This window comes from Parasteatoda tepidariorum, chromosome 7 (genome assembly GCF_982258835.1).
Source record: "Parasteatoda tepidariorum strain Cologne lab strain chromosome 7, Ptep-v5.0, whole genome shotgun sequence".
NCBI lineage: Eukaryota > Metazoa > Arthropoda > Arachnida > Araneae > Theridiidae > Parasteatoda > Parasteatoda tepidariorum.
The window spans coordinates 108,038,341-108,056,388 of NC_141761.1; the positions used below are offsets into that span (position 1 = coordinate 108,038,341).

Consider the following 18,048-nt stretch of genomic DNA (forward strand, 5'->3'; position numbering starts at 1 on the left):
ATTTTCTCATTGAATATTTTGTGTGCTACTATGTAAGTTTTAATACCAACCTTTTTAAGGTTTTATATCTTAACAATTAAATATATCTGTTGCACATTAATTGTTTACTACATAGGTGCACATTAAAGTTATTGTAGCCCGAATTTTTATTATTTATTTGATATTTTTAAAAATATTATTAATAACAATAAAATATTTTTAAAAATCTACTTCTTATTTTAATTTGTGATTCAATACTTTTGTTTTGTACAACTTGGTAAAAATCTGACAGTAATATTTAATGTTCCTTCAAACATAAAACAGTCATACAAAAAATTTTGATAAAGTTGCGGCCCGCCATTTGATTTGTGTTTTTAATTGTGGCCCCCGGCCTCATGTTAGTTGGAAAAGCCTGGTCTAGACCTAGCATCCCAATATTTCTCCCAAAGAGATCCATCACAGGACCGAGTCCAAGTAAACCGAGTAATCCAATTAATTAACATTAATTTTGCATTGGTCAGGATTTTTGTTATTCAAATGAAATCATCACGCAGGATAACATAAATTGCGTCTTCAATTGTACTCGCCTTATTTTCGTATTTGATATTTATCGTTGTCGATAATGATTGTACGTATAAGAGAATTTATAATTGTCACCATTAATACTCACATTTGTATAGTTGAAGCATTATATAGTTGTTGGTATTGATTGCGATATTATCATTGTCCATAATTATAGTTGTTGATATTGATCGCTATAGGATTTCGATCTATCTTAAAACAAATTTAGATATTTGTCGTTGTTGAAAATGATGGTATAATCGAATTTATAATAATTGTAGTATTAGTAATATAGTAATTCTCACAATGTTATAGTTGGTGATAATTATAGTTGTTTGTAGTTGTTGTGATACTATCATTGTTGATAAATATAGTTGTTGATCGTGGATATCATTATTGTCCATATTTATCGTAAAGCTTGGTATTCACGATAATTTGTGAGAACAATGTTTAAAATATTGTTATCTCGATTTTTAAAAATATATATATTTACTATATATTGCCAAGCTCCTGCACTTAAATTAAAAGGAATTTTAACATTACTATTGCTTTATTCTAAAGCAATCGTATTGTTAAAATATCTTTTTTAATTTATTTCTCTTAATGTAGTCAACAATAGAGTTAATTATTTAAATAGTCAACTGGAAGATGGAAAAACACGATTCATATTTTAATGAAGTAAAATCTACTTTAGAATATTTAAAAAATTTCTTTGTTTTGTTTATTAAACCTCTTCTACCATCGAAAATTCGGTGAGATTAATTGATGTTCCACATTATCAGCTGAACGTAACATGTTTTTAAAATTTAAAAATGTTGATTATTTTCCAAATAGGACCCTACCCTGTCCATAAGGCACTGGGCCGATGTCCAAGAGACCGTGGGTTCGATCGCCGCCGGCCGAAGACTCACCGTGTAGTAAATGGTGACTGATGCACGTTAAATCTGTGGAGTTACTTTGTCCTCGATGTTCCCATAACAAATCATACTTTTGGGGGTACTGATCCAGGAGTTCCTTTGTCTTCTGGATTGGTTCAAAATTACAAGGCTACGGAGATTAGTAGTCGTAAACCTGAAAGCTATAGGTAACGACGGATATATATATATATATATATATATATATATATATATATATATATATATATATATGTTACGGTGAATGTCAACAATCACGTAGTCGCTTGGTGTATGTCCGAAATATCTGCTAAATACCCTTATTTCTGACTTTCACCGGTGAACGTCAACAATCACATAGTCGCTTTGGTGAATCTCCAAAATATTTGTTACATCCAATTTTATATTAATTTATTCGTTAATATTATTATATTTATTTCATATATTTATATTTATTCTATATTTTAATACTTACTGACGATAGATTAGAAGAAACATCAGTGTTTGGAGTATCGGGCAAATATATACCGGGCAATGGCACTTGACCTTAAAAAAATATCAGTGTAGGGTATTCCGGGCAAATGTATACCGGGCAGTGGCACTTAACCTTAAAAAAACATCAGTGTAGGGTATACCGGGCAAATGTATACCGGGCAGTGGCACTTAACCTTAAAAAAACATCAGTGTAGTGTTAAAATATCGAATAAATGTAATAAATATTTCGGACATTCACCAAAGCATATCTGTAATTGTCGACAAACACCGGTGAGGGTCCGAATGTACAAGAATGTAATGAAATATTCGTTCACCGACGTATTTGGTGTTTGTCGACATTCACCGGTGAAAGTCAACAACCACCGATTTCGGTCTTTCGCCGTAACATATACAGTCAATTCGCTATAACTCGAAGTACGATAACTCGAATATTACTATAACTCGATTTTTTTATGAGGTCCCGACCCCTTTATCTTCAATTTCATGTTAATTATTCTCGATTACTCGAATTTTACTCCCTTTAACTCGATTTTTTTTGGATCTTTTAAAACAAGGAAAAAAACCTAGGAGCTGATATCTTGCCCCTTCCTTTGCAACACACACACAATAGACTCAATTTATTAACAAAACGTAACAATAAATTTTAACAATTAGACTGAAAACGAAAATAATAAAACACGAGAAATAAAAAACAACAGGAGCCTTCAAGAGGTGCTCCTTCCGGCGTGAGTGTATCGAGAAAAACTAAAAAAAAATTTTTTTGATTGGCGACGAATTGACGCCGCCGAAAAGAATTAATTCGTAACAGACAACAACTGTAAGAATAAGTAAACTTTTTTCTGGTCTGAACAAGCTTTATGCTTATGATTTGCTATTAAAGATTGTGTGGAAGAAGTGTTTACCTCTAAAGATGTCGAAGCGAAAATTAAAAACTCTCAACTTGGAAGATAAAATTAATCTTATTAATGATGTAGATAGAAATCCAAACATGAAGAAGAAAGATATAGCGTTGAAGTATGGAATTCCCCCGAATACCCTTTCTACGATATTAAAAGAAAGAGAAAATATCCTTAAACGATATGAATCTACGAATCCGCTGTCTAAAAGAATGAAGATGTGTGCCTTTCCCCAGGTGGAGTCAGCTCTTCTGAAATGGTTTCAGCAGCACAGAAATCGAGAAAATGCTATTCCCATAAGTGGTGTTTTGCTACGTGAGAAAGCGATAGATTTTGCTAAACTGTTAAAAATAGACAATTTTCACGCTAGTGCTGGGTGGCTAGAAAAATTCAAGAGCAGACACAATATTGTCTTTCGCACTCTTCATGGAGAAGCTAAAGCTGTCCCTCTTGAAGTATGTGAACAGTGGTTAAATGAAACGTTACCAAATTTACTTCAAGGATACAGCGAAAATGATGTTTTCAATATTGATGAAATGGGTTTATTTTTTAAATGTCTTCCAAATAAGACTATGATGTTTAAGGATGAAAACTGCTCAGGGGGTAAAATGAGCAAGGAACGTTTGACTGTCCTAGTTGGGGGAAATGCGTCTGGGACAGAGAAATTGCCCTTACTTGTTATTGGAAAGTACCGAAATCCCCGATGTTTCAAGAATGTTAAAACGTATCCTTTGGATTACAAGTCTAACAAAAAGTCTTGGATGACATCTGTTTTATTTGAAGACTATGTAAGAAAATTGGATCGAAAATTCTTCGCCAAAAAAAGAAAAGTGATACTCTTTATGGATAAATGCACAGCGCATAGTGATCTACCTAATTTGAAAGCAGTAAACTTGCAGTTTCTCCCGCCAAACACAACAGCAAAGTTGCAGCCGATGGACCAGGGTATCATAAAGTGCTTCAAACAGTCTTATCGTAAAAGACTTGTAAGAAAAATGATAAACGATATTGAAAACAATATTTCTTTCAAAGTTGATGTACTTGAAGCCATGAGGCTACTTTCCAGTGCTTGGAATAATGATGTAAGCGAAACGACAATAAGAAACTGTTTCCGGAAGTGTGGGTTTTTTAAAGAAACACAGAGTGAACCCGTGATAGAAGAGCTTCAGGATGAGGAAGTAATTGAGAACTCCGATTTCATAAACTTCGATGAAAACATTGCTGTTTGTGGTGATATTTCCGACGAAGAATTTATACAGATCATAGAAGAAAATGACGAAAGTGCTGCTGAGGAAGACGGTTCAGAAACAATAGCCCCAAACATACTCGAAGCGCGTGCATCTCTTGAAGTTCTTCAAAAGTTTTTAGAGAGTCGTGAAGGAATTGATAATTCTATGTTTGTGCACCTGCAGAAAATTGAAGATTTGCTGTTTCTAGAGACTCATAAGGGATTACTTCAACGTAAAGTGACGGATTACTTAAAAAAAACGTAAAATGTAGTACAAATAATAAAGTAAGTAATTATGTTATACTTTATAGTTTTTTTTTTTAAATATTGTAAGCATTTAGAAGATTTGTAACTAATAAGCATGAATTAAATAATCTGACAGTATTTTGAAAGTCCAAAACCGAAACTAACGGTAAGTCGAACTTCCGATATGTCGAAGTTTTTCGTCAGTCCCATCAGATTCGAGTTATCGCGAATTCACTGTATATATAAAGAACTATTATTTTGTCGTTAAATGGTCGCCTAAAATTATCGCCAAACCGAATTTTCCGTGAGAAATAAATTAGGCGACATTTTCTCACTAAATTACGTGACTTTCTTATTAACTATTTGTTTAGGGGTCCGTCTGAGATATTTAGCCTTATAACAAAAGAATATTCACACAATTAAATAAATATATTCAAATTCGTAACAATATTAATGCTAGATATATTTTTCTGCCATTACTTACCTTGTATTTTTACATTGCAATATTTTTTAATTTTTTAATCTTATATTACTTTTTTTTGCCGTGGCCGTGTACAATCGACGATCTTTTAACGTACCCGTTCATCTTCTTCCCGTTTGCCTTTTCTTTAAGCTCGTCCTTTCATTATAATTTAATTTTCTCCACAGATAAGGAAATTAAGCGGAAATTCTTCAGCCTCGAAAGATATTAACGGTAACTGTGGAAATAAAAAAGTGAGCAAAAACAAAAAAGTGCAAATTAATGCGCACTTTATTTTATTTATTATTGTTTTTTTTTAAAAAAAAAAACCTTTTAAGATAGAACAATAAAAAATGAATAATTAAACAAAAACTCGTTTTCTTTCGATTTACGGCGTGGAGAAAAAAAAAAGCAGCCCTCCAGTTTTTCGGAGGGCTTGCTAAGCAATTTTCCGGTTCTATTAATAAAATTTAGATAAAGAGAAGTTCTTTTTCCCAATCTTAAAAATGTGCTCTGGCCGAATCTGTTTCTTAACCTTTCTCCCCTTAAAAGAAGAACATAAATATAAAGCGAAATATGAAATAAAGCTGTTGTAAACGCAACCCAACAACAAAAGCGAAATTGAGCTGTCTGTTTTCCCTTTCTTTTTAATAGAACACGTTTTTTTATCTCTTCTTTTTGTTGCAGGCCATGCTTGGCAGAAAGTAGGCCCCGCCTACCCCTAAGGTGCGTCTACCCTGTGTGGAGTATTGGAAGAAGTTGTTCAGTTGTGTTTCGAGTATGTTTGTCGTCGTCCACAACAGGGGCCAGCGACAGCGGGCACTCTTTGGGATTTTTGTGCTCTCTGTCTTGGTTCCTGCCTGTTTGTGTGCCGCCGCCTCACCTTATTTCATCTCACACCCCGACCACAGAGTCGCACCAGGTGAGCACCTTATTATTATTATTTTTTAAATTCCAGCTGAAATATTTTGTTTCGGTTCTTTTCATCGAAAGAGCGTGATCAGGGCAGAAGGTAGGATACTGGGTCCTTACATCCTAAATCAGCAGTTCTGATTTTTTTTTCATTCAAAGAACCCTCAATCGAACTTCTTCTGGTGGAACCCTGATTTTTTAACAGCTTTCCCACAGTGCTTAAAAGGAAAATATTGGATCCTTAAACCATAAATCAGCGGTTCTCAATTTTTTTTTTTCATTCATAGAACCCTCAATCGAACTTCTTCTGGTGGAACCCTGATTTTTTAACAGCTTTCCCACAGTGCTTAAGAGGAAAATATTGGGTCCTTACACCCTAAATCAACGGTTCTAATTTTTTTTTCATTCAAAGAACCCTCAATCGAACTTCTTCTGGTGGAACCCTGATTTTTTAACAGCTTTCCTACATTGCTTAAGAGGACGCCATACCACGGAAGAAAATTTTCGTCGCAAATTCTCTTTCTTCTTCATTTTTAATTTAAAATTTAAAGTGTAGAAAGAAGTGAGTTCAGACACACCTAGAGTAAGCCGTGAAGTTTCAAATACTGAAAGGAAAATTTTAATATTTGCAAATGAAAATAAAGTATGAGATGTTAACTTAGAATTACGCAACGGAAAAGTTTCTCTTTTTAAAAATTTGTTTGCATTTTCATATTTTGAACTATTTTTTACAGCAATTAAAACTTCATGATTTACTATAGGTTTGCCTGAACTTACTTTTTCTTTCTTTTAAATTTTAAATTAGTAATAAAGGTGAAAGAGAATTTGCGAATGTATTTTTCTTCCGCTGTATGACGCCCTTTTAAAATTCCTTAAAAACTGCTTTATTTTTATATTGGAGAATAAAAATTGCCCTTACGCCCTAAATCCGCGGTTCCCAATTTTTTTTTTCAGCCACGGAATCCTAAACAATCGAACTTCTTTTGGTGGAACCCTGATTTTTGAACAGGATTCCCAAAGTACTTAAAAGTCCTTAAAAACTGCTTAGTTTTTATTTTTGGGAAAAAGGCCATTAAAAGTCCTTAACACTTTGAATGCCATGGGGGTCACCGGTGACCGGTGAAGCCATGATTATTAGAAACATATAATTCGAGTAAATTTTAAATGCTTTTAATATTTTTATATTATTATCTTTACTAAAATGGCTTGAAGAAAAATTAATGCAATTCATGCTGAGAGAATCATTTTGGCCCGACGGGCAAGCCATGCAAAATTAGCGTGGCATTCAACGTGTTAATATCCAGCATCACTAGTTAATTTTAAAAATTTTTTTAGTCTTACAAAAATATTTAAAACCAAAAGGGAGATGAGACTTTGGATAGAGGGGTACAACCTTTTGAGAGACAAAAACAGGATGTTTGTGAGGGGTGTTAGATACAAAGAGAAAAGGGCCGCTGGTCTTTCATTAAAATATTTTTTCTTTCTTATGAAATGACACTCCCCCCCCCCCTATGTGGAAAGTAGAGTTTTCTGAAAGATATAATAGGGTATGGAGATTATATAATTATAACAGTAAATGTAATTCAAAATTTTTTCTTCTTCTAAAAGTAAATGTTTGGCGCTGTTACTTGAGGATTCGTGTATACATTATGATAAATGACTATTTTTAGTTCTTTAATATATATATATATATATAGTCCTTAAAAGTTCTTAATTTTTGCTTTGATATAAGTGTGGGAACCCTGTTTAAAAACGTTCATTAACAGGTTTAAATATACATTAACATTTTTTCATTGTTTCATCAATAAGTCTGCAGAGGCTAAGTTTTTTTGCTTCATAAGAGTTTTTGCCTTTTAAGTTGAAATTGAATAAAATCAGCTGAATTATAATTTTTGGAAAAAGAACAAATGGGGAGAAAGTTTATCAGAGGAAAGTAGTTTTTTATTCTTGAATGTGGTTGTTTTATTCTGAATTTTAAAGTTTGATGAAAAATACGGATGCAAGAATTTTTAAATACATATCGTTAAGCAGTTTATTCATGTATTGGTATTGGAGAAAAGTAATTTTTTTTTTAAATTTCCTATTTCAAATAATTGTAATTTTACTTAAATAATTTTATAAGAGTAACATTAGTATTAAATAAATATTGGATTATTGGTAGGATAGAAACCTATTACAGGTTTCAAAAAATCATCACTGATTTAAAAAAAAAAAAATACAACAATGATAATTTTATTTTTAAAAGTGAGACAACAATTATGCATTAAATAAGAAAGAATGGAATTGTAATTAACTTAATCTGTGATTTTTCCGAAAAAATTAATATTTTATTTCCAAAAAACTCGACATAACGAAATTTTGAGACGAAACTCTTCGACATAGGAATTTAAAATTAACATTAGGTGATTTTATATATTGCCAAGGGGAAAAATATTTTTTTGTTGTTTTTTTTGTTGACATAACAAAGTTTTCGAGACATTGAAGTTCGAGATATCGAGATTTACCACTACTTTATGAAGGGTTTAAAAACAAAAATGCCAGCAAAATCAGAAATAAATAAAAATTCCGCCCAATTTCTTTTTGTTTGTTTTTTTAACTAAAAAGAATTGAAGATATAATACATAATCTAGATTAAAATGGAACAATAAACTGTCTAGGCATTCTAAATTAAAGCGAATCAGTTGTGTGTTTTTGTTCCAACTTCTGTTTCGAACTCAACAGCAGTGGTGGAATTCGAAGTTATGGGTTTACTCCGAACGTTGAAGCATCTGTTACAACTAACATAGAATTCTAGTATTCGCTCTCAATCATGCAGAAGACTTGGTTTGTTTTATTTATCCGGACATACCCTTTTCCGCTTTCCTAATCCCTCTTCGAAATGAGACCCATCTATATTTTATGAGTGTACTCCGGGTGAATCAATTCAAACAACTCGATCGGTATATAGGGCGTACTACAGATATGTTATAATAAATTATGCTTATTTGTATCTGTTACCGTGATAGACCGAAATCAAGAGAATGTCGACTTTCATCGGTGAATGTCAACAATCACATAATCCCTTAAAGGTCCTTATTGTATTGGGTGTTTTTAAAAAGTGCTTCATTTTCTCTTTTCGAAAATGATATTTTTTCGTTACCACGTCGATTTTTGCCACGCATTATGCAAAAGCGTGCTTTTTACATTGTTCTATTCATTCAACCACAATCTATTTCGGCCTACCGTCTGTCCATTGCTGCCTGCGTGCATTTTTTATTCGGGGTTCGTAAAAAGTGCTTAATTTTCTATCTTTTAAAAAGCGAATTTTTTTTTTTTGGCATATCGATTATCGTTCTAAATTACAAAAAAATGCATGACTTTCACAATTTTCTCTGCAATATTTATCAAAAAGTAGTTATTTTATCATGATTATGTGAAGTTTTTGGAAATGTTTCTGAGTTTTATTGTTTTTATGTTTATAAATTAAGTACTATGAACGATAAAAAAAGTAATTTTTATTACTGCTTAGATAATCTAATTTATGATAGTAATTATGATTTCTTTTTGTTTTTGGAAAGTGATTAAAAATATTTTTTGAGTGCTTAGAAGTTGCTTATTTTTTGTTGTAAAATATGGCTACCCTGTTATTTATTATCTCTCACAGGCCTGGAAAAACCGCCCGTACGCCCGTCCTTGGCGGTCAAAAATTCCCCGCGGACAACGAATTTCTCGAATCAGACGTCCGCGCGGACGACCATTTTCCCTTTAATGTTCGTGATACACTTTCAATTTTTGTTATCTTACAAGAGTCTAGCGCCTCACTTCTAAAATGACCCTCTAATCTAGAAATCCCGTACAGCAACATACTGCGCATGGTGGACTGATGTTTTTTCCGTCTGGGAGTACTGCAGCAGTTGAAAGGGACTTTTCAGCAATTAACTTACAAAAAAAACACATTACGTAAGCGTTAAACGCAATTATGAACATCCACCGAAATGGAAAACCCCTTTCAGATTTCTGTGCAGAAACCCCTGTAAATCATAGGCTTGATTGTGGAACTGGCAAACGTCCTATTTGATTCATGTAAAAAACGCAGTATCCTCGGATAAATTGACATTCCAGATAACTTGACCTTTGTCATTTAAATTATTTCATAAAAGAAATAAATTACAGTGAATTCGCGATAACTCGAATCTGATAGGACTGACGAAAAACTTCGACATATCGGAAGTTCGACTTACCGTTAGTTTCGGTTTTGGACTTTCAAAGTATTGTCGGATTATTTAATTAACGCTTATTAATTACAAATCTTCTAAATGCTTACAATATTTAAGATCATTTTTCTGACAAGCCATTTACGATAAGACTGTTTGAAGCATTTTATGATACCCTGGTCCATCGGCTGCAACTTTGCTGTTGTGTTTGGCGGGAGAAACTGCAAGTTTACTGCTTTCAAATTAGGTTGATCACTATATGCTGTGCATTTATTCATAAAGAGTATCACTTTCTTTTTTTAGAGAAGAATTTCCGATCCAATTTTCTTACATAGTCTTCAAATAAAACTGATGTCATCCAAAACTTTTTTTTAGACTTGTAATCCAAAGGATACGTTTTTACATTCTTGAAACATCGGGGATTTCGGTTTTTTCCGATAAAAAGTAAGGGCAATTTCTCTGTCCCAGACGCATTTCCCCCAACTAGGACAGTCAAACGTCCCTTGCTCATTTTACCCCCTGAGCAGTTTTCATCCTTAAACATCATAGTCTTATTTGGAAGACATTTAAAAAATAAACCCATTTCATCAATATTGAAAACATCATTTTCACTGTATCCTTGAAGTAAATTTGGTAACGTTCATTTAACTACTGTTCACATACTTCAAGAGGGACAGCTTTAGCTTCTCCATGAAGAGTGCGAAAGACATTGTGTGTGTGTTGCAAAGGAAGGGGCAAGATATCAGTTCCTAGGTTTTTTTTCTTGCTTTAAAAGATCAAAAAAAATCGAGTTAAAGGGAGTAAAATTAGAGTAATCGAGAATAATTAACATGAAAATGAAGATAAAAGGATCGGGACCTCATAAAAAAATCGAGTTATGGTAATATTCGAGCTATCGTACTTCGAGTTATAGTGAATTGACTGTATTTCATAAAAGAAACACTAGGTTTTACTATTAGTAACCTAGTATTTCTTTTATTACTGTTTAATGTAATCCTAGTAGCTACTAATTCATTGTGTAATTTATATAGATGTTTGTAATAAATAAGAAAAAATAATATTTTTATTTATTTAGAAGCGACGGGTTAGTTTCACAGGAGGACGGGTACATTGTTGGACAAGTCGTCCTCGGGTAAAATTTCTGAGTTTTTTCGAGCCCTGATCCCTCATCTATTCCTTAATTTATAAAATTCACATTCTTAATTCTTGGCAAATCGAGTGAAAACTTATTTGGTATAATAATGCTAGATTTTTATTCAATTTCAAACATTTTATTCGATTTTAAACAAACCGAATTTGAAACCAACAATTCTCGTTTTAGTGGAAAGAAAATGGATCGAATATAAAATGAAATATAAGTTACCCCCCGCAGGGACTCCTATCTGAAGCTTAATAGAGACAACCAATACTAATGCGATTGAAATATTTTCCTACATTTTCCCTTTCCTATTTCAATTATTCTTTTTCCAGTTCCCACTTTCCTATTCGTTCCGTTATAACATGAGAAATTTCTCTTAGAACAAAAAATCGATTATTGACTGAAACCCTTATCCTCCCCTCATCATTCGAAAAGAAGTCTTATTATTTCCCATTCTTCGTGAATAGAAAATAAATATAATTTTCCTATTCGAAGAGATTTTACTGCACTACCTAATTTAGAATTTTTTTTTCTTCCCTTTTTATTTCAGAAAAAAAAATGAATAACCATCTCTCCCTATAAAATCAGATTTTCGGGTAAACCACCCTTAGAAAAAAGAAAGAAAGAAAGAAAGCGATGGAAGATGCATATAGATATATTTTTTCCCGTTTAACAAGAGGATTATTTCTTTCTGCTTTCGCCTGCATCTTATTTTCCTTGCTATAGATTAGGGTCGCCATTTCTTCTTGGACACCCTTACACAAAATGGGTCTCTCTTATTTGTCAGTTTATTTCTTTCTGGAGGAAGAAGCAGTCTTTGGGACTTTGGAATTTTTTTCTTCCCTTTTTTTTCCCCCATCTCCGGTTCCGGATATTCAGGAAAGCAATGGGGTTCTGAAGCATCCACATCCTTATTGTCTTTCCCAATTCTTTTTTTTTTTTTTTTTTTTTTTTTTGATGAGCTCGTTGTTGATGCAGGGTGAAAGACAAAAAGATTTAATGTTGTTTGCTGAGCCGCAAGTAAATGATTTTTCATTTGAGTGCTGTTTTATTGGATTTCGATAGTCTTGAAAACTTTGCTGGAGGAAAAAAAAATGGCATTTAATTTTTTTTTCTTTTTTTTTTAAATAACAGTTTTAGCTGTTGTTGTAATTTAAGTACAAGTTGTTTAACACGATCGGGTGTTTATTCTTTGAAAAAACGATGTTATAAGCGGAATATGTTTATTTCTTCTTTTTATTTTTAATATTTCTTTTTGAAAAAAAATTTCTAACGTTATTTTAATTCAACCAACTCAAAAGCAAACTTGTATTATCTCCAGTCAAATTCTATATTGATATTGTATGGAACAAAATTAACAGTGTGACTAAATGTAAAAAATGGCATATAAATATTTTTTTATGAGTCGCCAATAATGTTTTGCGAAAATGCACTCCTATAAGCTGTATACGCTGGTTTAATTTATTTTAACGTGGTTAATATGTTCAGTTATAGCGCGATCAAATTCGTTCAATTGTCGTACGATCTTGTTTGCTCCTTTTTATTTTTTAAATCAGCTAAAATCGAGCATGGACAATCTGGCAACCGGAAAACTCCCTCACAATGAGAAGTCATTTTAGGAGAAATTTTGGTCCGTTAATAGAGTTCCACGAAAAAAATCTTTCATCTTTAAAACGGACCTTTCTCAAAACTTTTTTTTTGAAAAACGGTGTGAATGAAGTCATAATTTTAAAACTAAAACTTTTTGAGAAACTTGTCTTGTTTTTTCCTCCTCTCTCAAAAGCAGGACCTTGTTTTTAAATATTCACAAATTTATGAGTATTTTGTGAATATTTAAAAACAAGGTCCTAAGAGTAGATTTCTCACAATTTCATTAAAACAAATCTTTTTGAAAAAAAATCAGCAAAACATTGGTTTTTGCAATTTTTCGCAAAATCTGAAGTCTCCTAAAAAAAAAAAAGATTACATTTTCCTTAATTTCACAAAAACGAATCTTTGACAAAGGTAAATAAATAAATAAAAAAACAGGTTTTTAAGATTTTATGCGAAATAGTTTTTTCGAATTCCCAAATGATTTTTCGCAATATCTTTAACAAAGAGTCTTAAACAACCTCTTGTACTCGATTTATCAAAAATTTTTGAACTTTACAGTAGAACTTTTATAATTCTTATAATTCTTTAAAATGTTTTATTTTAAAGCGATAACGTTTACTTTTCAAGTACTTAAATTGCTTTTTAATTTTTTAGTTCCATTAAGAAAAAGAGAAAAAATAAATTTTACGCAACGCTTTGAAAAAGGTTAAGAACTTCGTAAAGATAAAAATAGAACATTCATGTCATTAAATAGCAGAACGTTTAAAATAGTAAAATGCTTTAAAATAGCAACGGGAGCTAATTTCCCTCCGAACAAAATTAGAATGACAAAACACTTTCTTGTTTTCGATTTTAATAGAAAGTGCATTACACTCCCTTCCCCCTAAAGAAAAAAAGAGTTAAGTATTCGGTTGTTAAAAAATAGCTAATATTTTTGTCTCTTAACCGTCTCAGAACTAACTAGAGAGGTAAATCGACTGCTACATTGTAAAAACAAAATTTATTTTATGTATTAATAATAAATTTAGTATTTGCTTTAACAGTATAGTATACTTCAGTACCTTATTAAGTTAAAAAAATATATTTTTTCCCCTTTGCTTTCCTTGGCATTTATATCCACCTAATGTTAATTTAAACTCTTACGTCGAAGGGTTTCTTCCCAAAACTTTCTTATGTCTAATTTATTTTTCGAAATAGAAAATAAATTTTTTTCGGAACAATTACAATATAAGTTTATTGTAAACTATTTCTTTTCTATGTAATGCTTAATTTATTTTTTTTTTTGTCTTACTTTTAAAAGCAAGTAATATGAAAAAAAAAAAAAAAAATTAAGAACAATTCCTACTTAGGTCAACAAAATTTTTTTTTATTTCAGTTACTTTTTAAAAAATTCAGTTAATTAAAAACTTTCTCCCATATAAAACTAAAATTAATTAATTAAATTTAATGAATGAATTAATATTTGAAAAAACTGTATTAACATCATCCACTAAAAGTTCAAAATAATGTATTTGAACTTGAGTGGATGAATAAAAAGTATTTTATGAATGATTGAAAATTTGAACAAGATATAGGGAGAGTGTGATCTAATAGTAGGAATTTATTAATATTATAATTGTACAATTTAAGAGTTCTAGTCAACTATCATTACATACTTTTTTATTAGTAGTTATTCGTATGTTTCACGACTCTACTTTTTAGAATATTTTAGAGAATATTTTTCTAGTTTTTAGAACATATTTAGTTCTGAACTTTCTATCTCGAATTTCTTTTTTTTTAATATTTTTTTTTTTATCAACTTTGAGATAATCGAGAGTATACTATATTAACATCCTTTTCATTAAAAGTTATTTTGATGAAACATCAATTCATAGCAAATGCTAGTCACAATCTTCTTAGCATACTTTTCCAATAAGGATTTAAAGGGAGGAATTTCTTTCCTCGCCGGGTACATATTTTTATAGTCTCTCACACATATTAAAGGAACGAAAAATCAAAATGACACTCTGAAAGACGAAAAAAATTAAAATAATTACAGGACTAAAGCATATTTAATGAATTATTAATCGTTCATCTATCAAGTTAATGACGTAGAAACTGGATATTTTTTATCTTTTTTTTTTTTACCAAAGGCAGAAGAAATTGCTAACATTACAGATTAAGTTGATACTAAATGACAATGACACTAAATGGGGAGAAAAAAAAAGAAAGTGAAAGATATGAAAGAAAAGAAAAATTTAACTAATTGAGCATATAGCAGTGGCCGGAAAAACTACATTATTTTGGTACTTTACTACAACTACTTTGTTACAAATGTAGTTAACTACAACTACGTTTTTTTTCTTCAATGTAGTGACTAGGGGCCGGATGGCCTGGTTGGTAGGGCACTGGGCCCATGTAAAAGAGGTCGTGGGTTCGATCCCCGCCGACCGAAGACTCCCCGTGTAGTAAATGGTGACTGATGCGCATTAAATCTGTCGAGTCACAAAATCCTCCATGTTCCCATAACAAATCATACCTCTGGGGGTATCGATCCGGGAGTTTTCTTGTCTTCTGGATTGGTTCAAAATTACAAGGCTACAGAGTTGAACGTTAGTAGTCGTAATCCCAAAATTGGGTCGGCTGTTCAACGACGGTTATAAAATAAAACAAAATGTAGTGACTACGAGCCGTGATGGCTCAGGGGAAAGAGCGTTCGCTTTCCAATGAGGCCGATACGAATTTCTCATCCGGCTTGTGTATATATATATATATATATATATATATATATATATATATATATATATATATATATATATATATATATATATATATATATATATATATATATATATATATATATCCTGTAGTAATGCAATAATGAAGAAAGTCTTGTGATATATTTTATGTTTTTTTAATATTTTAAATGTTTAATTGTCAAATGCTGTTTAGGCTTATTGTTAAGGCTCATTATATATATATAAAAAAAAGAAAATTATTCTGTGATTCTAAAAAAAAACTTTTACCTGGGGAATAATATTCCGCTGAACTTTTTTATTATATTTTATTATTATTAATATTTAAGGTATATGCCAATTTTCATGTTCTGACAAATTCTTTTCATTGAGATTCTAGATTTAGTTTAAAATTGAAGCTTTACTTCAATAGTTATGAAGGTAATGAGCTCAAATATTTGTAGGCTAAGTTTAACTTGTATGTTGTTTGTGCAATAAGCTAACTAATTTATTATTCTAATTTGCCTTCTTCTAGCAATTTGATTCACTCTACAATTCTTTTCGAAGCACCTTCTTAACACAGGGCTGTTTAAATAAATCTCCATGCATTTTCTTAATTCTCACTAGAGCATATGGACTGATTGTAATAAATTTTAAGAATATCAAGCTCTATATACTGGAGTGTTGACGTTTTCCACTTAATTTGGGGTCCCTCAGTGGACTGAGCTTAACATCCGACTTTTACAATTTTTCGTCTATTTGTGGAGAAAGTGTTTTTGCAGTCTGTTAATCGAACGTTTTTATTTCTACAGAACAGCGGTCCCGCAGTAGACGAGTGATCGTAAAGACACGGTTCCCACAGAAGTCAAGCATCACTGGCTGCTGTCAGTAAGCGGGTGGGTGGCCACTTTGTCAACCTGCGTAGGGACCGAGGGTGAGCGGTATCGGCCGCGTTCTACCGTAAAGTTCTCGACTTCGCTCGCAGGTCGTCGGGCTACCTAAGCAGGGGAGCCATCCCCTCTACAGAGGATCAAAAATTGCGATGGCATATCTTCAGATCATCCTCAAGGATGTTTCCATGTTTCCCAGACAGTCGCCAATAGTGCAGATACCACTTAATTTGGTATGTTGTAAAATGTAGGCGAATTGCCGGATAGTAGATTGCAGTTTCCTTAATAAAAACGTATTGTTTTTCTTTAATTTTCAGTTAAGCGTAATTTCTCCTCCTTCAAGTTTGTCACCAAAGAATTTCAGTCTACCTGATCAGGGAGAACAGGGAAAACCTGGAACTGTCAGGGAATTTTATTCAAGGAAAGTTGCAATTTTTTCACGAAAACCTAGAATATTCCCTATATCATATCTGGAAAATAACCCGCCTTAAAATTATCAGTAACAGTAATCAGTTATAGAATAATTCTAACATACATTACAATTATTTGTTATAAAATTTTCACTTTTTAGTCAAACTGAAATGTTTACATCCTCATTAAATAATATTTTTTATTTTTTACCCAGAATATCAAATATTTCACATTAGGAATAATAGAATCAAAGTTTTCTGATGAAAATTGGGTCTTGATTTTCATTGAAATTTACCTGGTATACCTAGAAAAGTCAAGAGAACTTTTTTTTCTTCTGAAATTGAGTGGGAACCCTGGTCTACCTCGTCCCTTCCATTTTTCTTTCCACGTCGAGAAAGCTAACTTAATCGGTCGCTCCCATTTCTTCCTTTGCTAGAAAATTGCCAATATCTAGGTACAGTTAGAGCTTTGTTAAAGAGATCAAATCCTTCAAGAAATTGACCATGGGAGAAGCTTTAAAGGGAGATTGGGGATTGCGACGATACAAATCCTTCCCAGCGATCGCCATCGCGACGAAGGATAAGAGCCATTGGGTCATTTTATTCATCCCTTTCGCTCCTGGCCTCCCCAAAATGGCGATGTTCTATTTCTTCTTCTTCTTTTGGACCTTAGACCCCTTTTTTTGTTGTTGGAATCCTCTGTTAATGGGGAATACTTCTTTCCTCCCAGTGAATCGCTGTTTAAGAATTTTTTCTTCGGATAAAAAGGAGGCAGAAAAGAATGAAATGGGGGGATTTTTATTCCATGGACAAATCCTGCTTTGAATCCCATGTCCGGGTGTTGAAGCGAGAAAGCGGACACAATGGCCGGATTTAACACCCTGGACAATGACAGGGGATGGGATTTAAAAGGCGACAAATGTTGGTTTCAGGGCCGAAATGGATATTAAATTCTCGGGTATTTTACTTCAACGCCTCACTTGACTGCACACGCTTGGAGATTTTTGGGCGATAATTCTTTGTGGAATTGACTGTTATGCTTTATTGCTTCGCTGGAAGAGAAATAGTTGCACAAATTGAAACGATATCTAATATAGACTGAAGGAAATAGCGAGATATCTATAAGGAACCTAGTTTTCGGAAGTTCTCCTTTTCTTTTCCTCCATTTTATAACACGTATCCAGCTGAGCTCGCTTAACTTCTGTACTTTATCTTTTTTTTTTTCTTCAATTCCTACTATTAGTACTATAATACTATAAGAAGAACTACTTACTAATAAAGAAGTATGTAACCAGGGGTCAGTTTAGAAGAAATTTGGGTCCGTTAACGGACCCTTCACAGAATATCTTTTCATAAAAACGAATCCTTCACAAAATAATTTATCTTTTAATCGGATCCTTCACAGATTTGTTTTTCTTCATTATTGTTTGGTAATCGAAT

The 18,048-nt window shown here is 32.3% G+C and overlaps 1 protein-coding gene across 1 annotated transcript in view; it reads left to right on the top strand.

Annotated features, from left to right (window-relative positions):
• LOC107449704 (semaphorin-2A) overlaps positions 1–18,048 on the top strand; it is a 328,119-nt gene that overhangs the window by 52,705 nt on the left and 257,366 nt on the right. The window contains exon 2 of the mRNA XM_021146653.4: positions 5,446–5,680. Within this exon, the coding sequence (XP_021002312.1) occupies positions 5,539–5,680 (142 nt within the window). The 5' untranslated portion in view covers positions 5,446–5,538. The remainder of the gene's footprint in view (positions 1–5,445; positions 5,681–18,048) is intronic.